Below are 25,106 nucleotides of genomic sequence, written 5' to 3'. Positions count from 1 at the left end.
CGAGGGGAAAACAAAAGAGCAAAACAAAATTAAATCTTTATTTATACACTCACACACACAGAGAACCTCCAGTGACTCTCTATTGCACTGATAATAAAGCAATAAACCACTCTACAGAACTGGAAAGGGCTTTGTGGTGCAGGTTCTGAACTATGGCAACAAGCACTGCAATTGACTCCTACCCTCACCCCACAGAGACACCAAGACAAGTTATAATCAAGCTGTTGAAATCCAAAGGCAAAAGGAGAATCTCAAAAGTATCGAGAGAAGCAAATCATCACATAAAAGGGATGCTCAGTGAGATTGTTGATTGCTCATCAAAAACCTTGGCAGCCAGAAGGCTGTGGCGTTGTTATACTCTTAATGCAGAAAGAAAAAAAAAAACACTGTCAACTGAGAATTCTATATCCAGCAAAACTGTCCTTCAAACAAGAATTTATCAATAAAAGGAAATTACCTTAACATAATAAAGGTCAAATATGAAAAGACCACAGCTAACATCATATGGAATGATATAAAATTGAAAGCATTTCAGGAAAAGGCACAGATGCCTGCTCTTGCTACTTCTATTCAACACAGTACTGGAAGTCCTAGCCAGAGCAATTGGCAAGTTAAAGCCACCCAAATTAGGAAGAAGGAAAAATTATCTATTTGCAGATGCCATAATTTTATATTTAAAAATCCCAAAAATTTCACAAGAAACTATTATGATTAATAAACAAATTCAGCAAAGTTGCAAGATACAAAATCAACACTCAAAACTCAGTTATGCTTCACTAACAAAGACTCATTTACAACAGCATTAAAAACAATAAAATACTCAAGAATAAACTTGACCAAGGAGGCAAAAGGCTTGTACAATGACTACTATAACACATTGCTGAAAAAATTAAAGATGGCACAAATACATGGAAAGACACCTTGGGTTCACAGACTGCAATGTTTGATATTGTTAATATGTCCACATTACCCAAAGCGATCTACAAATTCAATGCAAGCCCAATCTCCATGCCATTTTCCACAAAAACAAACAAATCATCTTAAAATTCATTTGAAATCTTAAGGACCCCCGAATAGCCAAAACAATTTGGGAAAGAACAAAGCTGGAGGCCTCACACTTCCTCATTTCAAAAACATACTACAGGAAACATAGTGTAATCCTGATTACAAAACATTACTGGAGTAATCAAAATAGCATGGTACTGGCATAAAGACAAACATATAGACCAAAGGAACAGACCAGACAGCCAGAAATAAACATGCATGTATATGGTCAAATGACCTTTGACAAGAGTGCAAAGAATACATGACGTGGAAAGGATAGTCTCTTCAACAGATGGGGCTGGGAAAACTGGATATTCACATGCAAAAAAATGAAGATGGACGCTTTACCATACATAAAAATCAAAATGGTTAAAAGACTTAAACATAAGACCTGAAACTATAAAACTCCTAGAACAGGAGAAAAGCTTCATGACATTGGATTTGGCCATGGTTTCTTGGGTATGACCAGAAAAGCACAGGGAACAAAAGAAAAAACAGAAAAATTGAACTTCACCAAAATTAAAACCTTTTTTCAAAGGACATTAGGAACAGAATGAAAAGGCAACCCACACAGAATGGAAGAAAGTATTTGCAAATCATTTATCTGAAAAGTTCTTTATATATTCTGGATATATAAAGAACTTCTACACCTAAACAACAACGGCAACAAAACCAATTAAAAAATGGGCAAAGGACTTCAATAAACATTTCTCCAAAGAAGAGATACAAATGGTCAATAAGCACATAAAAAGACAGTTAACATCACCAATCACTAGGGAAATGCAAAACAAAACTAGAATAAGATGCCACTTCATACCCATTAGGATGTCTATTATAAAAAAGAAAATAAGTGTTAGCAAGGGTGGGGATATTGAAACCCTTGTACATAGCTGGTGGGAATTTAAAATAGTGTAGTTGCACTTCCTCAAGAAGTTAAATATAGAATCATCATAAGATCTAGCAATTCCATTTCTAGGTGTATACTTAAAAGAACAGAAAGCACCACTGATTACAGCAATGTTATTCTTGATAGCCAAAATGGTGAAACAAATTAAATGTCCATTGGCAGATAAAAGGATAAACAAAATGTGGTATACAAGTAAAATGGAGTATTATTCAGCCTTAAAAAGGAATTAAATTCTGATATGTGCTACAACACAGTAGAACCTTGAAAACATAATGCTAAGTGGAATAAGCCACACACAAAAGGGCAAATATCGTATGATTCCATTCGTACCAAGTAATTAGAACAGTCAAATCTGTACAGACAGGAAGTAGAACAGTGGTTACCAGGAGCCTGAGGAGGAGAAAATGGGGAGTTATTGTTTAAGGAGTACAGAGTTTTGGTTTGGGATGATGAAAAAGTTCTGGAGATGGATAGTGGTGATGACTGCACAAAATGTCAATCTATCTAAATGCTACTGAGTTGTATAACCAGAAAGTATTTACATGGTTAATTTTATGCTATATATATTTTACTATATTAAAAAATAATTCTAAAATAAATAAAGTGACTTTATTGACCAAAACCTTGCCTTGTCCTGTGACGTGAAAAAAATTTATACAAGCTCATTAACAGGAAACATTATTTAAAGCAAGGACTTCATTTTAAAGTAAAATGTGTCACAGTGCTCTTAATAAAAGCAATCCTATAATGAAATCAAAAGACGTTTAAAGCCTTTTGATAATCTGAGTTAATCCAAGAGTGAATTTAAATATTTGGGTGATGGGCCAGACTGAATGTGCTGCAGGCAATTATACAGACTTAGCTTCTGGAATCAAGACTTTGATAAATATTATCCAACAGAGTTTGAGGCTGCCCTCTGTAGCTAGTACATGGTATTTAGAAAGTTCATATTGGATAAAGGACTTATATCCAGAATAAAAAGGACTAGAACACAATATCAGCAACTCCATTTTTAAATGGACAAAAAATCTGAATAAACATTTCACTAAGATACATGAATGGCTGAAGAGCACATAAAAGATGCTTTGACATTATTCACCATCAGGAAAATCAAAGTTAAAACCACAAAGGAATATCATTTCAAACACTAGGATGGGTATAATTTTTAAAAAACACACAACAATGACTGGCAAGACTGCAGAGAAATGGGAACCCTCGCACATTACTAGTCTGAATGTAAAATAATGCAGTCACTTTCAAAAACAATTTGGCAGTTTCCTAACAAAGTTAAACAAAAATTTACTGTATGACCTAGCCAACTCCCCTCAGGCACCTGCCTCAGAAAAATGAAAACATGTCCACACAAAGACTTGGACACTAATGTTCAAAACACTTGCATACCAATGTTCAAAGCAGCATTATTTCTAACAGGCAAAAACTGGAAAAACCTCAAATGTTCTTCAACTAGTGAATGCACAAGGGATCCACATAATGTAATATTATTTATGATAAAAAGGAATAAAGTACTAGTATGTTACAACATGGATGAACTTAAAACACATTAATAAAAAACACAGAAAGATCACATATAAACATAAAATGTACAGAAAAAGACAACTCTAGAGACACAAAGTAGACTGAGTAGTGGGTGCCTGGGATTAGACATTGGAAGGGAGATTAACTGTAAACTGGAATAAGGTATCTTACTGGGATGATGTTATAAAAAAATGGATTATGGTAATGGTTGCACAACTCAGCATATTTACTAAAACTCACTGAATTGTACACTTGAAATGGTTTTAATGATATGTAATTTGTACCTCAATAAATTCCTTCAAAAAAAGTTTATACTCCAGATTCCCAATGGATACTGGGATAAAACATTGTTATGAATGTTCGGAAGTCTAAGACTAATCATCCTGGAACAAGCCTCTTCTGAAGACTTTTATGTATTTCTTCAAGTCTTTCTATAAATTATATTTTTCAGAAAACAAAACTTAAACCAAGTTTTTTGTCTTTTCAGAAAAAAACTTAAAACCATTATGAATGATTCTCATAATAAACATTCCTTTCATGGCTAGAATGTGATTGGTTGGTCTGCTCAGCAATAACTATGCAGACCAATTTATCACACGGCAATATTTAAACTGCAGGCTTGGGGTTGGGGAGGCACCAAAAACCTTCTCCCAGAGGTAGCATTTCACACCTACATACGTTAGTCACAGTAAATGTTCCTGAGTCTAAGATCAGCATTAAGGATTGCTTTACTTCCATAAACCAAGAGTTTTCTGGTTTAGCTCTCTTTTTATAGGAGCTGTCTACAATTTCAACTTTAGGAACTTATTTCTAGACCACTGTTGAGTCCATGAGGTTCCTCCAGAACCCTATGACCTGAAGCCAAAACCTCACTCATTCAGGGCCTTAAGTTCCTTTTTCAGTTGGAAATTATTATTCAGACTCCATCAATGAAATTTATAAGGAATAATCCACCAATACCCGTATATTCCATTCCTCTGAGGTCTAATTTCACAAAAGAAAACTTAACTGAAAATTTTTTCTCTATCAATTCTACATTCATTCCCTGAACTTTACTTGCTATCAGTGGGGTCTCTTTAGATTTTAGGGTACCTATTCTCCAAATGGTAGGGGTTGTAATAGAACATTCCTACAGTGGGAAAGTTAGGTTACATACATGAGAGAACTAGCTAAGTCAGAAAGTCAATTCCCCATCAAAAGGTGGCAGCTGCTACCCAGGACCAGCTGAGTGCTTTACAGAAATATAAGCCTAGTGTCGTTAGCCCTTATAATTTTTTTAAGACAAGCTTTGTTTTTAGTATGAAATGCCCTAATTTTAGATAGCGGCAATAACGTGTACACACACACACACACACACACACACACACACACACCCACCCACACACACCAAGTAAATCGTTAGAACAGCTTTTAACTGTTGCCATACAGAATGTTTACACTCCAATTGCAAAAAAATGTACTTGCTACAGGCAAAATTGTTTAAGTAGAATTTTTGCAAACCAAAATCCATTCAGAACAGCTGTCTTCAGCACACTTCCTTACCCCCAGCCCCCATCTATTTTCCTAGGACTCTTACTCTCACAGCTGAGATGGCTCAGGTGCAAGCTCTCTGGTTTCTCAGTCCCCTTGGCCAATGCCAAAAGAAAGAGAGTTCCCTTGTCCAATTAAAATACTCCCTCAAGGAAAAGTCGTTTGAGCTTCACTGACCTATTCCTAATTACAGCATTTGAGGGATTCCTGCATGAAGTTTTCAAAAAGTATACTGCATTCTCACTAAGCTAGAAGTCCAGCATCCTAGGAAGCAGGCTTGGTGGAGTGTATCTGTAATGTCAGCTACTCAGGAAACTGAGATGGAAGGATCACTTGAGCCCAGGAGTTCAAGACCACTCTGGGCAACATAGTGAGACTCCATCCCAAAAAAGAAAAATGGAAAAAAAAAAAAAAGAAAAGAAGTCCAGCATCCTGAATAGTGGTATTTTTTACTACAGAAACTTGAAAGTAATGACAAATAAAAAAAATAAAACTTATGTCCACAGCTTCAGAGATTATCAGGAATACCAAAAAAACAAAAACTAAAAAACCAAAAAAGGCAAAAATCATTAGTCCCATCCCTTCATTCTGCTGGTGATGAAAAAAAAATTCTGAAAGGTCAAATGATTTGTCCAGGGTGTATACAGCAAGTTAGTTGGCAAACTGGGACAGAATCCAAGTTCTCTGACTGCAGTCAAGTTCTCTTTCCATCACACTACATGGTAGTGGAAGAAATCAGAGGGAAATTCCCTGAAGAAAAGAGCTTTTCCAATTCGTTTGGCCTCAGAATCATTTTGCATTCTTCCCTTTCCAGTGACTTTACCAACTAATTACTGTTTACCAGCCGCTGCCATCCTTGAAAAGAAGAGGGATGAATGGGCAAAAGAATATTTTTCCTAACTGCCAATTTATGAAAGTTGCAGCTACTGATCAATATTGTAAGTTTACATCCCAGAGTTTCAGTAACTGACAATTTGAATTAAATTCCCCCCTCTTTAATGTAGCTCCATGATTACTCTGCAGAGTGAAATCCCCGATGTCTAATGAGGCCTGAATTACTTTTAAATGTCTTCTCACATTCGTTACATTCATATTCTCTCCTTCCGGTATGAATTTTTAGGTGTTCTACAAGGATTGAGCTTCGACTAAAGGTTGCACCACAATAGTTACACTCATAGGGTTTCTCTCCTGTATGAATTCGGTGGTGCTCATTAAGAGATGAACTCTGACTGAAGGACTTCCCACATTCTTTACATTTATAAGGTTTTACACCAGTATGAATTCTCTGATGACGACTAAGCAGCGAATGGGTTGGGAAGGCTTTCTCACACTGGTTACACTTGTAGGGTTTTTCTCCTGAATGAAGTCTTTGATGATAAATCACAGACGTAAAATGGCTAAAAGTCATTCCGCAATCATTACACAAATACGGTTTTTCTCCAGTGTGAATTCTCTGATGCCGGGTAAGGCATGAATTCTGTCTAAAGGCTTTTCCACATTCGCCACATTTATAGGGTTTCTCTCCAGTATGAATTCTCTGATGTTTGGAAAGGGATGAGCTATGACTGAAGGATTTTCCACAATTGTTACATGTGTAGGGTTTTTCTCCAGTATGAATTCGCTGGTGTTGAATAAGAGATGAACTGTCACTGAAGGGTCTCCCACAGTCTTTACATTTATAAGGTTTTTCTCCAGTATGAATTCTCTGATGTTTAATGAGGTGAGCACTTAGGGTGAAACCTTTCCCACAATCATCACATTTGAAGGGTTTCTCTCCACTATGAGTTCTATGATGCGGCGTGAGTGACGAACTATCACTAAAAGCTTTTCCACATTCATTACACATATAGGGTTTTTCTCCAGTGTGAATTCTCCGATGTTTGGTGAGTGAGGCGCTATAGCCAAAGGCTTTTCCACATTTACTACATTTATGAGTTTTTTCTCCAGTCTCATTTCCCTCATCTTTCTTTAAGGCTGCTTCTTGACATGAATCTTTCCGACATTTCTCACACATAGGGATTTTTCTCCTAGAAAGAGTTGATCTTCTAATAAAGATTATCCCACACTTACTGCATTTTTGGGACCTATCCCCCAAATGAATCTTCTGACGTTTCTGATGTTCAGTAAGAGCTGAAGAGTGACTCAAGACTTTCCCACCATCATTAGATTTCCGTGACTTTTCTCCGGCAGTTTTCTCCTTGCGGTTCAGAACAAGGTCTGAATGAAAACTGAAGGGTTTCTTGCTTTCATTATACCTCCGAGATTTCTTCCTCAAATAGCCTCTCAGATGTTTAATTAAGTCTGAAGTTTCTTTGAAATTATGTCCAAAGGGGCTTTTATCTGGGTCAAATTTCTTACCCCTATTGCCGCTCCCAAGAGTTTTGTTTTGTGTGACTGTTCCCTTTGAATTTCCCTGATTACCGTGATCCTTCTCTGAGCTGCCACAATATTGCTGGAATTCTTCCATCAAGCCATGATCATCATCCCTGAGACATCTTTGTATTATTTTATCTAAAGCTGATTCATCTAAAAGAAATAAGAAATAGAGTATTTCCTGTTTGCAAGAAAGGAAGCTGTTGTATTTTGGGTCAGAAATAGGAACACATTAATAACTATAAGGAATACGGTTTTGATGGTTCTCAAAAAGAGCTTCATAAAATAGAAAAGGAAAAGGCAATATAGGGAAACAATGTAAACATATGGGTTAAGAAAAATATTGAGAGAGATGAAAAGTTTGTGCTTTATAGTTAGATGCAAGTTCTCACCCTGATTTTGAATTTTTGTAAGAGGTTCAGGATGGGTGCGGTGGCTCAAGCCTGCAATCTCAGCACTTTGGGAGGCCAAGGCAGGGAGATCATGAGGTCAGGAGATCGAGACCATCCTGGCTAACACGGTGAAACCCCATCTCTACTAAAAATACAAAAAATTAGCTGGGTGTGGTGGCATGCGCCTGTGGTCCCAGCTACTTGGGAGGCTGAGGCAGGAGAATCACTTAAACCCAGGAGGCGGAAGTTACAGGGAGCCAAGACTGTGGCACTGCACTCCAGCCTAGGCAACAGAGCAAGGCTCCACCTCAAAAAAAAAAAAAAAAAAAAGTTCAAACCTATTGTCCCTATATCCTAACTTTTCTCTTTCCAACAATGATAGCACAAACATTTGTTGAATATTTACCAAATGCCAGGTCCCGCACCAAGCACGGTGTAATACAAGTAAGTACAATACACTGCACTTAATCTTCACAATAACCCTATGGAGTAGATTTTATTACCATCTCGGTTTTATGGATGTGACAACTGGGAACATAGAGTATTAAGTAGCCTGCCCACGGTCACATGTATAATATGTGATAGAGCCAGATTTTCAACTTAGTCTGAAACCAAAGCCCATGCTCTTGATCCTTATATCATATCACCTCTCCCCAAAGCAGACAAATAACACTAATTTTGTTTAAAACGTTAAACACATCACAGACATGCAGCACCACCAATGTAGACTTTCAAAGATTACCACAAGCTGGCCCTATCAGCCTTATAGATACACTAATCAGGCATCCATTTTAAGTCTCTCCTACACTGCTGCAGTTCCAGTACTATTCTTCTGATCTGCATACTTCCTACTACCTAGAATGCATTCCCACAGCACCCTCACTATCAAAAACATAAATTCGACAGGGCCTAGGGTTCAATTCCAACAATCTCCAGAGCTTTCTCTCATACCATACTCTCACTGATTATGCTATTCTCAGAATTCTGAATTCACTAATTAACTACATCCTGGCTTTTTACCACGAGGTCACACTGTCACTTTTACAAAACTATTTTTTCAACGGATAATTATAAAATACAAAATTACTCAAAGTCATATTACCTAGAAGTTAACTAATGGCTAATACACAATTCTGTGTATTTCCTTCAATGTTTCTATATAGTTTAAAACAGAAAAACTGCATAATTTGTATTGTTATTCTTTTCACTTTGTATTGTTACTCTTTTATGATTATTTCCCATTTTACTGCTAATTTTTCTTTTTAAAAATTTTTAAAAATTTTTTAGAGACAGGGTCTTACTCTGTTGCCTAGGCTGGAGTGCAGTGGCATGATCACAGCTCATTGCAGCCTCAATCTCCCCAGCTCAAGCAATCCTCCCACCTCAGCCTTCCAAGTAGCTGGAACCACAGGCAGGTGCCACCACACCTGGCTAATTTTTAAAAATTATCTGTAGAGATGGGATCTCCCTGTGCGGATCAGGCTGGTCTCGAACTCCTGGCCTCAAGTGATTCTCCCACCACAGCCTCCCAAAGTGCTGGGATTACTGGTATGAGCCACTGCACCCAACTCATTAATTCTTCATAAAGATAATTTTAATTAGTGACATGATAATCATCATATAGATATAAGTGTTCATTCTCTTTTTTTTTTTGAGACAGAGTTTTGCTCTTGTTGCCCAGGCTGGATGCAATGTGCGATCTTGGCTCACCGCAATCTCTGCCTCCCAGGTTCAAGCAATTCTCCTGCCTCAGCCTCCCGAGTAGCCGGGATTACAGGCATGTACCACCACGCCCAGCTAACTTTGTATTTTTAGTAGAGATGGGGTTTCTCCATGTCAGTCAGGCTGGTCTTCAATTCCTGACCTCAGGTGATCCACCCGCCTCAGCCTCCCAAAGTGCTGGGATTACAGGCATGAGCCACCGCACCCAGCCTCATTCTCTTATTGAACCTTTATCAAATAACACTTCCTAAAAAAGAGTCATAAAAGCAGAATTACTAAACCAAAGGGTAGAAAGGTTATACCGCTTTACATGACACAGGAGGAGCAGAAGCCCCTGAGTACTATCTCTGGTCAAATATTCTTTAAATCTTTGCAAATTTAATTCATAATAAATAGTATTACTGCTTTACATGTACACTGCATTGTTAACCAGTGAGTTTGAACATTTTTTCATGTTCACAAGCTAAGCTATTTAAATTTTAAATTTTGTTCATGATCCATTCAAGTTAGCCCATTTTCCTAACAGACTTAGTGTTCCTTATTGATTTGAATGAGGTTTTTCTGACCTCAGGTGATCCACCTGCCTCGGCCTCCAAGTTGGTTATGTGTGACCACCCACCTGGTGATTTTTTTTTTTTTTTTTTTTTGCTGCATCTGTCAAAAACTTTTTTCTCTGGTGTGTCATAAATAACTTTTAAAACAAGCTGTATATCAACATGAGGCATTTTTTTTTTATGTAAGATAATCAGGGAAGGGATATATATTTATACCAGTGCTGCTAGAACTACTCAAAACACTTTTAGAATCCATTTTTTAAATTCCTCTCCAAAATGCTACTTAAATATGATAAAACAAATGTTGTCCTTTATTTATGTAATCACAGTTGACCCTTGAACAACACAGATTTGAACTGCAAGTGTCCACTTACAGGTGTTTTTTTTTTTCTAAGAGATGGGGTCTTGTTCTGTCATCCAGGCTGGAGTACAGTGGCATGATTATAGCTCACTGCAACCTCTAACTCCTGGACTCAAGCAATCCTCTCACCTCGGCACACACCACTGTGCCTGGCTGATGTTTAAATTTTTTGTAGAAACAGGGTCTCACTATGCTGCCCAGGCTGGTCTCAAACTCCTGGCTTCAAGTGGTCTTCCTGCTTTGGCCTCCCAAAGTGTTGATTACAGGTGGGAGCCGCCATGCCCAGCCCGTGGATTTTTTTCAATAAACATGTTAGAAAAATTTTTGGAGATTTGTGACAATTTGAAACACTTGCAGACAAACTGAGTAGCCTAGACATGTCAAAAAAAAAAAACCCAAAAAATGTATGTCATGAATTTTTAAGATATATAGATAGACACAAGTCTATTTTGTCATTTACTATTATAAAATGTACACAAATTATAAAGTTAAAATTTATCAAAACATACACACACACTTACAGGCCGTACTTAGCGTCATTCACAGTCAAGAGAAATGTAAACAAATGTAAAGATACAGTATTAAATAATAACTGGGCCAGACGCATTGGCTCACCCCCATAATCCCACCACTTTGGGAGGCCAAGGCAGGCAGTTTGTTTAAGCCCAGGAGTTGGAGACCAGCCTGAACAACATGACAAAACTCTGTCTCTACAAAAAATACAAAAATTAGCTGAACATGGTGGCATGTGCCTGTAACACCAGCTACTCAAGAAGCTGAGGTGAGAGGATTGCTTGAGCCCAGGAGGTAGAGGCTGTAGTGAGCCGTGATCATGCCACTGTACCCTAGCCTGGATGACAGAGCAAGACCCTGTCACAAAATAATAATAATAACAACTGCATAAAACTAACTATAGTACATACTATACACTGTAATAATTTCATAGGCACCTCTTGTTGGTACTGCAATGAGCTCAAATGTCTGCTCTAAGTATCCACTTAAAATGCCAGGTAGGCCAGGCGCAATGGCTCACACCTGTAATCCCAGCACTCTGGGAAGCCAAGGCAGGCAGATCACTTGAGGTCAGGAGCTCGAGACCAACGTGATTAAACCCCGTCTCTACTGAAAATACAAAATTTAGCTGGGTGTGGTGGTGCATGCCTGTCATCACAGCTACTTGGTGGGCTGAGGCAGGAGAATCACTTGAACTCAGGAGGCAGAGGCTGCAGTGAGCTGACATCACGCCATTGCACTCCAGCCTGGGTGACAGAGTGAGACTCTGTCTCCAAAAAAAAAAAAAAAGCCACGTAATGCTAATCATCTCCTCATAAGCAGTTTATGTCTCCAGGAAATTGCCTATCACAGTAAAAATGGATCTCTTGCAGTTCCCTCCTATTTTTCACTGTGTTTAGTGCAATACTGTAAATCTTGAATAACATCATGGGACCCATACAAAGTGCTGCTAGTGATGCTGGAAGTGCTCCCAACGAGCACAGAATAGTCATGATACTTCAAGAAAAAGCTGAACTGCTTGATATGTACCATAGACTGAGGTCTGCAGCTGCAATTGTCTGCCATTTCAGACAGACAACATAAACTTAGTGATCGATACACACAGTACAGTACTGTAAATGTATTTTCTCTTTCTTGTCTTAATAGCATTTTTCTCTAGCTTACTAGAATATAGTATAAAACACACATAACGTATGTAATTATGTTTATGTTATCAATAAGGCTTCAGGTCAACAGTAGGCTATTAGTAGTTACGTTTTTGGAGAGTTAACGGTTATATATGGATTTTCAACTGTATGGGGCGGGTGGGGGGGGGGCACGGTCAGTTCCCCTAATCCTCATGTTGTTCAAGGGTCAACTGTATACTGGAAACAGCCAATAAGTTGACTACAATAAATGTTTGAGAAGATGGAATAGAGCAAGATGGATCATTGCTTCTTTCTTTTAAGATAAATCAAGGTATCGATACATGTAATAACTTATTTTTATTTTTATTTTTTTAGACGGAGTCTCACTCTGTCGCCCAGGCTGGAGTGCTGTGGTGCAATCTTGGCTCAGTGCAAACTCCACTTACCAGGTTCAAGCGATTCTCCTGCCTCAGCCTCCAGAGTAGCTAGGATTACAGGCGCCCGCTACCAAGCCTGGCTAATTTTTTTTGTATTTTTAGTTGAGACAGGGTTTCACCATGTTAGCCAGGATGGTCTTGATCTCCTGACCTCATGATCTGCCCGCCTCGGCCTCCCAAAGTGCTGGGATTACAGGTGTGAGCCACCATGCTCGGCCTATTTTTTTTTTTTAATGTAAATTAAATATATATAAATTGTGGCCGGGCATGGTGGCTCACGCCTGTAATCCCAGTACTTTGGGAGGCCAAGGCAGGTGGGTCACTTGAGGTCAAGAGTGATCCACCTCCTTTCCATGGGGAAACGCCATCTCTACTAAAAAAAAATACAAAAAAAATTAGCTGGGCGTGGTCCCAGCTAGCTGGGAGGCTAAGGCAGGAAAGAATTGCTTGAACCCAGGAGGCAGAGGTTGCAGTGAGCCAAGATCACGGCACTGCACTCCAGCCTGGGTAACTCTGTCTCAAAAAAAATAAAAAAAAAATAATATGTATAAATTGTAAGATATAAGTATTAAAAAACCTAATCCTGGCCGGGCATGGTGGCTCATGCCTATAATCCTAGCACTTTGGGAGGCCAAGGTAGGAGGACCACGAGGTCAGGAGATCAAGACCATCCTGGCCAATATGGTGAAACCCCGCCTCTATTAAAAATACAAAAAAAATTAGCTTGGCGTAGTGGCACATGCTTGTAGTTCCAGCTACTTGGGAGGCCGAGGCAAGAGAATCACTTGAACCTGGGAGGTGGAGGTTGCAGTGAGCTGAGACTGCGCCACTGCACTCCAGCCTGGCGACAGAGCAAGACTCCATCTCAAGAAAAAACAAAACAAAACAAAACAAAACCTAATTCTTCAAAGATAACCAGTGTTAACATGAATGTTTTCCAGATATTAAAAATCCATATATTCTATGTATTCAGGCATGCATTTATATGTACATTTTTTCCCTTTAACAAAAATGGAATTATTATACATGCTGTCCACTGGGTGAATTCCTACTTATCCTTCAAGATTCAACTCAAATGCGAATTAAAATCTTGTTCCTGTATATTCCCACAGCTCCTTATACACGTGCTTGATATAGTACGCATCAGTGTTAACACTCTTGTTTCGATACGTCCTCTAGTGTCCATAAAAATGCACCACTCACACCTCCTCCTGTGGGGATATTACCTGACAATCCCTGCTGCTGCTCTATGAATCCAACACTGCATCCACACCAATTCCTACGAGCTGCTCCCAGTCAATGACGGAGTACAGGATACTTACACAGGCCCATTTCTTTGAGATACAGGACTCCTCTGATAGGTAACTATGGCAAGGACTCCTGTTTGGCCTTGCCTAAACTTTTTTAGAACTACACTTCAGCCGGGCATGGTGGCTCATGCCTGTAATCCCAGCACTTTGGGAGGCTGAGGTGGGTGGATCATGAGGTCAGGAGTTCGAGACCAGCTTGGACAACATGGTGAAACCCCGTCTCTACTAAAAATACAAAAAATTAGCTAGGCGTGGTGGCGGGCGCCTGTAATCTCAGCTACTCAGGAGGCTGAGGCAGGAGAATCACTTGAACCCAGGAGGTGGAGGTTGCAGTGAGCCGAGATTGTGCCATTGCACTCTAGCTCGGGAGACAGTGCGAGACTCCAACTCAAAAAAAAAAAAGAAAAAAAAAAGATAGAATGACACTTTAGTCTAAGACTTTTCCTACCCAATCTGCCCTCCTCCCTGTTCTCATTCACAGGGGTTAGACCAGCATTATGCTCTGATAGCTCTTCCGGCTTCTAGTTCCTTCCTCATTTTCCTTCACTGAATCTTTCTCCAGTAAAGATCTTACACGGCTAATCATGTCCTGGCATCTATTCAGAGGACCCAAACCAAGTCTCCCCCATTAAAATGAACACATTTCAGAAAGGCAAGGGCTCTATTCTAATCATCTTTGTATTTTAGTATCTAGGCAGCCCAACATTTCAAAGAGTCTTCTCAATAGACTTGCTAAACAACTGTTTTCATTTCGTTGTGTATTTTTCACCAACTCACCTGTTCGGGAGCCTTTTGAGACTTCTTCCAGCAGCCATGGCAATTCAACCCACTTTAGCTGGGAAATCAACTCTAATTTTGAAACTGGAAAGTCTGCTCATAGAGAAAAGAACAGAAAATTGCGGTTTTGCATAGAATAAAGATATCCCAGCATTCATATATAGCCTCTGGTTCTCCAAGGAAGATAAAACATGCTACCAAAATACACAGACATAAATACTGGAACTTGAGACAAAAATGGGAAAAGGTATTCCACTGATGAAATAAAAATGATGCTTCGCGTTTCCAATTCAATAAAGCAAAGACCTTTTCTAGAAGATACACTGCAGAAAAGCACATTTTCATAACCGGTTTTTAGGATTAGTCCTATCAGTGACTGGGTCCCCAGCCAAAACCAAGTACTTCACATAGCACTTACCTTTCAATAAAAGGGGACAAAAAGAGACCCAAGGTTAAACGCTAGGTAATGAAGAAAAGGTGTCTTTACCCAGAAATTCTAGGTTCCTGAGGTTTTCCAGTAGCACTTCCTTATATAGCTCCTTTTGAAAAGGCTCCAGCTTCTTCCACTCTCCTCTTGAAAAGTTCACAGCTACATCCTTCAATGTTATAGATTCCTAGAACACCAAACAGCTCTTTTGTATTGGATTATTCCCAAATAGAATCTAAGTACTTTTTTCTTTTCTTTTTTTTTTTTTTTTTTGAGACAGGCTATTATTGCTCTGTCACCCATGTTAGAGTGCAGTGGTGCTTCATGGTTCACTGCAGGCTCAACCTCCTGGGCTCAAGTGATCCTCCCACCAGTAGCTGGGACTGCAGGCACGTGCCACCATGCTTGGCTTATTTTTAAATTTTTCGTAGAGGCATGTCTCACTATGTTGCCCAGGCTGGTCTCGAACTCTTGCGCTCAAGTAATCCTCTGTCCTCTTACCTCCCAGAGCACTGGGATTACAGGCCTGAGCCACTGTGCCCAGCCTGGATAGGATATAAAGAATGGTTTTGATAGCATGCAAGTTTTTAAGAATTCCAAAGTAAGCTATGGAGCGGCTATTCATTCTATGACTGTTATAAGTGATTCAGAACAAGGGTATTACATAATCCCTGCCTCTTCCATTCAGTCTCTAGTGTTAAATACTGTAAAAGAATTATCTGGAATGTGTAACATTGATCAAGTTCACCCTAACACATCGATTTCTAGGACTAAAATATTAAATGAAGGGTATGATTTACATTCCTGAACCCTAAATTTGCAGAATTAATGTAAGCTTACTACAGGTAATAACTGTATAATAATATCTGCAACTACATTCCAAATTTTAACTTCCAATTATGAGCAGCAATTATCTTCCATCATATTCAGAGAATCTATGTACAACAACATACTCACACTTGCAATTACTTCACAATTACAAACAAGAATACTGACTCAGTAAAATACACTTTCCTTTTTTTCTTTTTTTTTTTTTTTTTTGAGATGGAGTCTCACTCCAGCCTGGGCTGGAGTGCAGTAGCATGATCTCGGCTCACTGCAACCTCCGCCTCCCAGGTTCAAGCGATTCTCATGCCTCAGCATCTCAAGTGGCTGGGATTACAGGCATGCACCAACACACCTGGCTAATTTTTGACATACACTTTCTATAGCATTCTCTGCATGCTTTTTGTAAGGCAGTAGAGCCGAATGGCTACTGGTATGTGTATTACCTTCCTCTGGAAGCTGTAACAAATTACCATAACCTTGGTCACTCAAAATAAGAATTTGTTCTCTCACAGTTCTGGAGGCCAGAAGTCTGAGATCTAGGTGTTGGCAGGGCTGTGATCCCTTCAGAGGCTCTGGGGGATAATCTGTGCCTTGCCTCTTCCTGCTTCTGGTGGCTGCCACAGTTCCTTGTCTTACGGCCCTATCACTCCAAACTCTGCCTAACTCTTCACATCACCTTCTCTTTGTGTTTTCAATCTCCTCCTGCCTCTCTAGCAAGGACACTTGGGATGGCATTTAAGGCCTACCTATATAATCCAGAATAAATTCCTCATCTTGTTTTCTTTTTGTGAGACAGGGTCTCACTTTGTTACCCAGGCTAGAGTACAGTGGCACAATCATAGCTCACTGCAGCCTCAACCTCCCAGGCTCAAGTGAAAGACTGTCTTTCCCCCTTACAGCTCTACCACCTCAGATCCCAGGTAACTGAGACCACAGGTATGTGACTGTGCCCAGCTAATTTTTAAAATTTTTTATATAGACAAGGGTCTCGCTATGTTGCCCAGACTGGTCTCGAACTTCCAGGCTCAAGCAATCCTCCCACCTCCGCCTCCCAAAGTGATGGGATTACAGGCATGAGCCACTGTACCCAGCCAAGGGTGTTCTTTATCATGTTAAGATTTAAGGACATGTATTTCTGGCTGGGCACAGTGGCTCATGCCTGTAATCACAATGCTGTGGGAGGCCAAGGGAGAGGACTGCTTGAGGTCAGGAGTTCAAGACTGGCCTGGGCAACACAGCAAGACCCCAACTCTACAAAAAATATTTTAAAATGAGCTGGGCACAGTGACGTGCGCCTGTTGTCCCAGCTACTCATGAGGCTGAGGAGGGAGGATGGCTTGAGCCCAGGACTTCGAGGTTGCAGAGAGCTATGCTTGCACCACTGCACTCCACTCCAGTCTGGATGACAGAACAAGACCCCATCTCTTAAAAAGAAAAAAAAAGGAAGGCCGGGTGCAGTGGCTCACACCTGTAATCCCAGCACTTCGGGAGGCTGAGGTGGGTGGATCACCTAGGTCAGGAGTTTGAGATCAGCCTGGCCAACATGGTGAAATCCCGTCTCTACTAAAAATACAAAAATTAGCCGGGCATGGTGGCAGGAGCCTATAATCCCAGCTACTCAGGAGGCTGAGGCAGGAGAATCGCTTGAACCTGGGAGGCGGAGGCTGCGGTGAGCCGAGATCCCGCCACTGCACTCTAGCCTGGGCAACGGAGTGAAACTCTGTCTCAAGAAAAAAAAAAAAAAAAAAAGAAGGAGATGAACTTCTATTTCACCTAATTTTAACAGTGGTAACTGCTTGTTTCACTACAATCAGACTCATGGCATTCTGTGAACTGAAACAAAATTACAAGTGGAAAATGAGGCGTCAGTTCCTTGAAAGGGAGACTATATTTATTTTATTTTTTTAGAGATAGGGTCTTGCTCTGTTGCCCAGGCTGGAAGGCAGCAGTGGCGTGATCATAGCTCACTGCAACCCTGAACTCTTGGGCTCAAGCGATCTTCATGCCTCAGCCTCCCAAAGTGCTGGGATTACAGGTGTAAGCCACCATGCCTAGCCTTTTATTTTTATATCTTTATACCACTCAGTAGGAGCTCGATTAAGTATTCACTTAGGAATAAAAACCATCGAAGGAAACTTACACAGGACTCAGTATTGGGACAAACAGCAACCATTTTATCCTCTTTTGAGTTCTCCTCTTGGGACACAGTAGAATCTTGAGAGACTGGATCTAGGAAAGGGGAGAAAACCAGTCCAGTAGTTCATACAGATTCCTCAGACTAAAAATCATTATATATATATATATACACACACACACACACACACACACATTCTAAGTGATAAACAGGAAAAAAACTAAGTCAGTTTCTCCTACTATACTCAGAACACAAAATAATTCTCCAGATATGTGGGGGTGTTTCCCCCATACCCAGCAGGCAATTCTGTGTTAGACTCCCCAGCAGGCACCAGCTGGGTGTCTTCTAATTCATTTCTAACATTATCTACCTGGAGATAGCATCAGTTCCCAAAGGTTAAGGCCTCAGTCCCATAAGACCGACCTCGACTTCAGATGCCAGTCTCATGTCCGACCCTCCAGGGCTTTTGACTAACAAGATACAAATTGGGGTTCCCATGAGCCCCTCCCTGGGTTCCAATAATTTGCTAGAGTGGCTCACATAACACTTTACTTATGTTTACTGGTTTATTGTAAAGGGTATTACAAAGGATACAGATGAACAGCCAGATGGATGAGGCACTGCATAGGGCAAGGGGCTTGCTGTTTCCATGCCATCTCTGGGTACACAGCTCTCCAGGAACTGCCACATGGTTAGCTATCTGGAAACTCTCATGAGCTGTGTCCTTTTGGGTTTTTATGGAAGCTTCATAGACAGGCATGACTGATTAAATCACTGGTCCTGTGATCAACTCAACCTTCAGTCCCTCTCCCCTTTGACAGGTTGGGGGTGGGGCTGAGTTCCAACCCTCTAAGCACCAGGTTGGTTCCCCTGGGAACCAGCACCCTCCCCCAATTCCAGGGTTATCTAAGGACTTTCCAAAAATCACCTCATTAACATAAACTCCAGTGTGGTTAAAAGGGGCTTATTATAAATAACAAAAAGACTGTCTTTCTCCTTTATAGCTCAGGAGCTGTTTCAGGAACCACAGACAAAAGGCCAAATATTTTAACAAAAGATACTCTTACTGCTCTAATCACCCAGGAAATTACAAGGGTTCTAAGAGCTCTGAGCCTCTCTGGGTAAAAAGCTCAGAAGACACAAAAAGTTGTCCCACTCTTTTTAAACAGAGAACAGCCATAGATAAGTTTCCTGTGAAAACCTAGGCATTTCCTCTTAGCTCATATAAAAATCCTTTCAAATCCTAAGCTCACGAAAACTGGTTTTCTTCTTTCTATATACCCTCAGTTTAAAAATATTTAATTTGAACAATAATGAATTTTGCAGTATCCTAATTTAAAAGATGTAGTAAGGTAAAACTGTGTATTCTTCACAGTCCTAGTACAATGCCTTGCTCAAGAGTTACTCAAACCTGATGACTGAATGAAAGCACCAGGTTAGTCTCAAGAGTTGACTCCACCAGATTCCTTAAGACAGAGAAGAGGCATCTAATAAACTCATAGGAACTAAATGTATCCAGTACCTTCAGATTGGCCCATTCTGGGCATACTGCCTACGAGTGATCCCTGCTCCACAAGGAGCAGTAAAAAATAAATACATAAAAACCCTCGGATGTCAACAGCTCTTTCTCAAATAAGAAAAATTATTTTTTCAAATCATACTCTACCTTCTTATGAAAAGAATTTTAGGCAACTTTAGTGATTAGACAGTCAATAAAAATTAAGAATTAGAATTGTGTAATCAAAGAGAAAAGTGGGGTGAATTTAAGAAAACTGTTTTTTTTTGTTTGTTTTGTTTTGTTTTTTTTGAGGAGTCTCACTCTTTCACCCAGGCTGGAGTGCAGTGGTGTGATCTCGGCTCACTGCAGGCTCCGCCCCCCGGGGGTTCACGCCATTCTCCTGCCTCAGCCTCCCACGTAGCTGGGACTATAGGCGCCCGCCACCTCGCCCGCCTAATTTTTTGTATTTTTAGTAGAGACGGGGTTTCACCGGGTTAGCCAGGATGGTCTCGATCTCCTGACCTCGTGATCTGCCTGCCTCGGCCTCCCAAAGTGCTGGGATTACAGGTGTGAGCCACCGCGCCCGGCCAAGAAAACTTGTTATACCCTACAGAATCCTAGAAATAAATCCTTTTTTTTTTCTTTTGAGACGGAGTTTCGCTGTTGTTGCCCAGGCTGGGGTGCAATGGCGCGATCTTGGCTCACTCCAACCACCACCTCCCGGGTTCAAGAGATTCTCCTGCCTCAGTCTCCAGGGTAGCTGGGATTACAGGCGTGCACCACCACGCCTGGCTGAGTTTGTATTTTTGTAGAGACGGGGTTTCTCCATGTTGGTATGGCTGGTCTCAAACTCCTGACCTCGGGTGATCCACCTGCCTAGGCCTCCCAAAGTGCTGGGATTACAGGTGTGAGCCACCGTACCCGGCCCGAAATCAATTCTGTATTGCAGGGGCCTCCACAAAGAGGCCCTAATTTTGTAAAAGCATGACACTGCGGTGACAAATCACAGAGGAGTGAGGAAACCCAAATTTGAGATACACTAATTAGCTGCGTAATGGCAAATTAAGTGTATGGAGGTAAATACTATTTATTTCCCTATCTCAGAACTCTTCCAGAATACAAACTGTCACACATACATATCAGGAGCCCTATGGTAAATAATATGCTACAAATATTCCGAATATATTTGGAATGCAAATATTCCAAGTATTTGTAGCATATTACACTGCAAAATACAAATATTTGTATCATATTTGAGAACACGAATAGCTACAAATTTGAGAAAAAAGGCGAGCCACATTCCCTGAAAGGACTACTCACCCTAGAAGACTTTACATCAATATTTTATAATGATATCACTGTAATTCAGTTTAGAGTTTATACATTTATATTCATAATACGTAATTACATACATATAATCCAGGTTTTCCTGCCCTAAGGCTGTGGAACTGCACTATAAAATAGTTACTAGTCGCACGTGGCTATTTAAACTTTAAATTTGATTTAAAAAATTCAGTTCCTTATTTGCAGTAGCTGCTTTTCATGTACTTAACCTGAATTGCAAAACAGTGCAGAAACATTTCCATCAGCAAAGACCCTGACAGCCATGCTCTAGCAATGTGCTAGTCCAAACAGTGGAACTAGACATTAGGGCCTGAGCTGGTTGATTTGCCTGTGACTCCAAACACTTTCACAGATCACGTGTTCTTAAAGGGGATGGGAAAGAAATTACTATTTCTTGAGCATCCACCATATATTATATCCTATCTGGTCTCACCTTTACAAGAAAACTACAAGAAAGATAAAATCCCTTGTTAACAGATAAAAATATTTACATTCTGAGAGTTTACACAGCTTGCCCAAAATCACACAGTAAATGGCAGGGCTGATTCAAACCCAGTCCCAACTTCTAACCTCAGTAAATTGCTTTCTTTTGAGGAATTTACTTTCGGATTTTGAGGCAATGTCTCCCGCTTCCTCCCTCCATCTATAAATCTCACCTTCTTTTTCTTCAAGCATCTGGGTCAAATCTTCTATTAGGGTCACCACTTCCTCACTACTCTCAGGATGTTGTGACTTTACCCAAATCCTGATCTCCCCAGGCAAAATGGTCAGGAACTGCTCAAACACCAGAAGCTCTAAAATCTGTTCTTTCGTGTGAATGTCTGGTCTCAGCCACTGATTGCAGAGCTCCCAGAGTTGACTCAGAGCTTTCCTGGGTCCAGCTACTTCTGAGTAACAAAACCACCTAAACCTCTGTCTGAAAGACTCTGCATCAGCAGCATTTCCTCTTAAAATAGCTTCTTGCTCCCCAGAAGTAACCACTCTTGGGACCTCATTTTGTTCAGTCGAGGCCAGAGTTTGAGGGTCTGGTGAGATGGCTGTCATCTTGTTCAAGGGTACTACAGCTTGCACTGTGTCTCAGGGCAGGAATCCAGTCCCTTCACACTCTAGTTGAGTATCAGTACAGTCCACCAACAGGCACTATACACAGCCAGGAATATCAAAGGTTCCAGGAATCCAGTATACAGTCCTGCAGAAACTGTCAAGAAGAAATATTAAGGCATTAAATAAGTAAAACAAACTGTTGTTAGTCCTAAAAACATCATTCTTGGTTTGGTTCAGAGAAATATATCCACACACATACCAGCAAAGGCCTAGAAAAGCCCTGCTCAATTAAAAGGATAATTTTTTTTTCTTTTTTTTTTTTTGAGGCGGAGTTTCGCTCTTGGTGCCCAGGCTGGAGTGAAGTGGTGCGATCTCGGCTCACTGCAATCTCTGCCGCGGCCAGGTTCCAGTGATTCTCTTGCCTCAGCCTCCCAAGTAGCTGGGATTATAGGCGCCCACGACCACGCCCGGCTAAGTTTTGTATTTTTAGTAGAGAAGGGGTTTCGCAATGTTGGCCAGGCTAGTCTCGAACTCCTGACTTCAGGCGATCCACCCACCTCAGCCTCCCAAAGTGTCAGGATTACAGGCGTGAGCCACCGTGCCTAGCCATAATTTTCTTTATAGTCAAAAGCCAGGGAGCTACTTAAGGGTTAAGGAAACAGTTGCTTTAGATTCAATACTCCTCCTAAACAAAATGTTACCAGAAAAGGTTCACAAGGGGACCCAGTCACAAAGCTATTTAACAACTCCTACCCTTTCTTAATGAAAGGGCACACATTTCTCACCAGTTGCTCAACTCAGAAGCCCAATTTAATATTTGACTTTCAAATTTCTCTTCCTCCTTACTTCTCCCATCATCGATAACCAAGTTCTGGCGATTTTATTTCCTAAGAACCTCTCCATTCCATCCCACTGAAACTGCCTAAGTACACGGTTCTTCAATCCAGTCTCACACTGTAGCCAAAAAATTCCTTCCAACCTGCAAAATATGATCTTATCATTCCCCGGCTTACAGTCCCTCACCAGCCACCAAACTGTCTCTCGATAAAGTTCAAATGCAGGGACCATGGCATCGTGATCTAGAGACACTGTCTGATGACCTCACCTCTTGAGCTCTAGCTACCCGATTGACACTGCAGCCATAAATTATTATCTCCTCTTTCTCTACATACCCTCCTAGCCTTTGCACCAAGGCTATTCCCTCTCCTCGGATATTGCTTTCTTTCTCCTACCAAACTTTTATTCGTTCTTTCAAGCCTGACTCCTTTCAACTGTCACTTCTTGTGTGATGCTCTGCTTGATCCCAAAGCACTCCTTTGCACACAGACTGCCCTGTGTTGCATGCATTCATTCATTCTACAAGTGACTGAGCAACTACAATGAGCTGGAACGGGACCAGGGGCCATGAGCTGCGGGGCCAGGCGTGGATAGGCCTGAAAGGGTCCTCACGCTCACAGAGGGTCCAGGAAATGACAATACAGCCAGAGCGGGACTACAATGCGACAAGTGAAGGATGTGACAGCCTCGCATTGCAACTACCATACCAATAACAACCCACTTCCGAGTACAGCGCCCGGCACACAGCAACATGACGTCATTTATTCCTCTGCCAAATATTAAGCGCCCACCATGTACCTGGCGCAGTGCTGGGCACCTGGGGCTCCGCGATGACTAAGACACTCGGCTCCGTCTACAGGGAGTTTACATTGGAGGCCCGGTGAAAATGTGACGCAGCCAGAGGATCTCAACCGGAGGGAGGAAAAAAGGAGAGATTTCACCCCCCAGCGGTCCTGTGGCAATGTCTGGACACATTTTTGGTTAGCGCGACTGGGAAGAGAGGTGGTACTGTTATCTAACGGGCAGAACCAGTGACGCTGTTACACATCCTGCAATAACGGGAGAGCCTCCCCTTCACCGCCACACCACACAAACAAAACAAGGCATTATCCCGCCCAAAATGTCAACAGTGCCCAAGTGGCGCAGGGAGGAATGGAGGGAAGCCAACGGCCCCATCCCGCAGCGGAGTGCGCACCTCCCACAGAAGCAGCAGCAGCGCAGCGCACAGCCCGTTGGTAGGCTGCTCCCGGCCCCCATCCCGCCCCAGGTGAGCCCTCGGAGCCGGCGACCCGGCCACGGCCCCGAAACTCGGGGCCCGGGACGACCAATACCTGCACCAGCATCCGCAAACAGCACCAACGCCACCGCAAAGAGATTCCAGAAGCTTGTCCCGCAGCGAGTGCGCGCGCAAGCCCGCGGAGACCACTGCGCCTGCGCAGAGGCGCTGAACCGGACTCGCCGAACGCGCTCGTGCCGCTTTCCGAAAGTCCGCGCTTTCCATAGGCTCCCACCTGCCTGTTGCGCATGGTCACTGGGAAGCGGCTAGTGGGCTCGGCTGCAGAATTATTGCTGCGCCAGAGGCTCAGAGGCCTAGCATCACATGAGGTTTGCAGATCCAGGAGGCTCCATCTCTTTAGTAACCCCAGACTTTCCCTACCCGCTCCCATCACTTCCATTCCCTGAAATCTAAGGTGGAAAAATCCACCGCAGAGGCATATTAGCGATGCATTTAATGCAAGCCATAATTAACGCCACAACTTGAGTTAAACACTCAAAACATATTAATCTTATGACTTCCACACCTGCCCCCATGATCCACTCCACCCTCATGGCTCACCTGGATTATTGCAATAGCTTCTTGATTACACCTTACTTCTCTTGGCTATTCTCCACACCACAGCCAGACAGACGTTTTAAAAACGTCAAATTATGACCCTCCTTTGCTTAATACCCTGCAATGGTTTCCCATTTCACTCAGAGTGAAAACCCAAGTCTTTATAGGGGCCTGCCTACAAGGCCTGATGGAATCTAGCCACCTGTAACCTCCCGCACCTCTTCCCCCACTTTCCTGCTCCAATCTTGATAGACCCCTTCCTCTTCTTCTAACCTGCCGGGTACTTCCGGCTGACCTGCTCCTTCCCTAAGTGGCCATGCGGCCTGCTCTCCCATCCCTTCAGGTCTTCTCAATGAAGCTCTCCCACTATTCCACTTAAATAGGAATCCCACCTTACTCTCGTTTCCTCTTCTAACATGCCCTATAGGTTTGTTTGTTAATTTATTTTTTTACTACTTGTCCGCCTTCTCCACTAGAAGACTAATTTCACAAGAGTAAGTATTTTTATTTCATTTGTTCTAGGTTGTGTGTTTAGGTCCTGGAACAGTACTTGGCCCATGGCAGGCACTCAATAGAT

General features: G+C 41.5%; 1 protein-coding gene across 1 annotated transcript; it reads right to left on the bottom strand.

Moving 5' to 3' along the window:
* ZNF483 (zinc finger protein 483) lies at window positions 1-24,113 on the bottom strand. The gene is made up of 6 exons (XM_032164863.2): window positions 24,027-24,113; window positions 21,471-22,012; window positions 17,979-18,067; window positions 15,071-15,197; window positions 14,584-14,676; window positions 1-7,543 (listed from the first exon to the last, which is right to left on the bottom strand). The coding sequence occupies exons 2-6, from the start codon at window positions 21,856-21,858 to the stop codon at window positions 6,030-6,032; spliced, it is 2,211 nt and encodes a 736-aa protein (XP_032020754.1). The 5' UTR covers window positions 21,859-22,012; window positions 24,027-24,113; the 3' UTR covers window positions 1-6,029.
* Between the last annotated feature and the right edge of the window lie 993 nt (window positions 24,114-25,106).

The sequence above is a fragment of the Hylobates moloch genome, unplaced genomic scaffold (genome assembly GCF_009828535.3).
Source record: "Hylobates moloch isolate HMO894 unplaced genomic scaffold, HMol_V3 SCAFFOLD_10, whole genome shotgun sequence".
Lineage (NCBI taxonomy): Eukaryota > Metazoa > Chordata > Mammalia > Primates > Hylobatidae > Hylobates > Hylobates moloch.
Note: the sequence above shows the minus strand (reverse complement) of the source record. Positions and strands in the feature narration are given on the sequence as shown.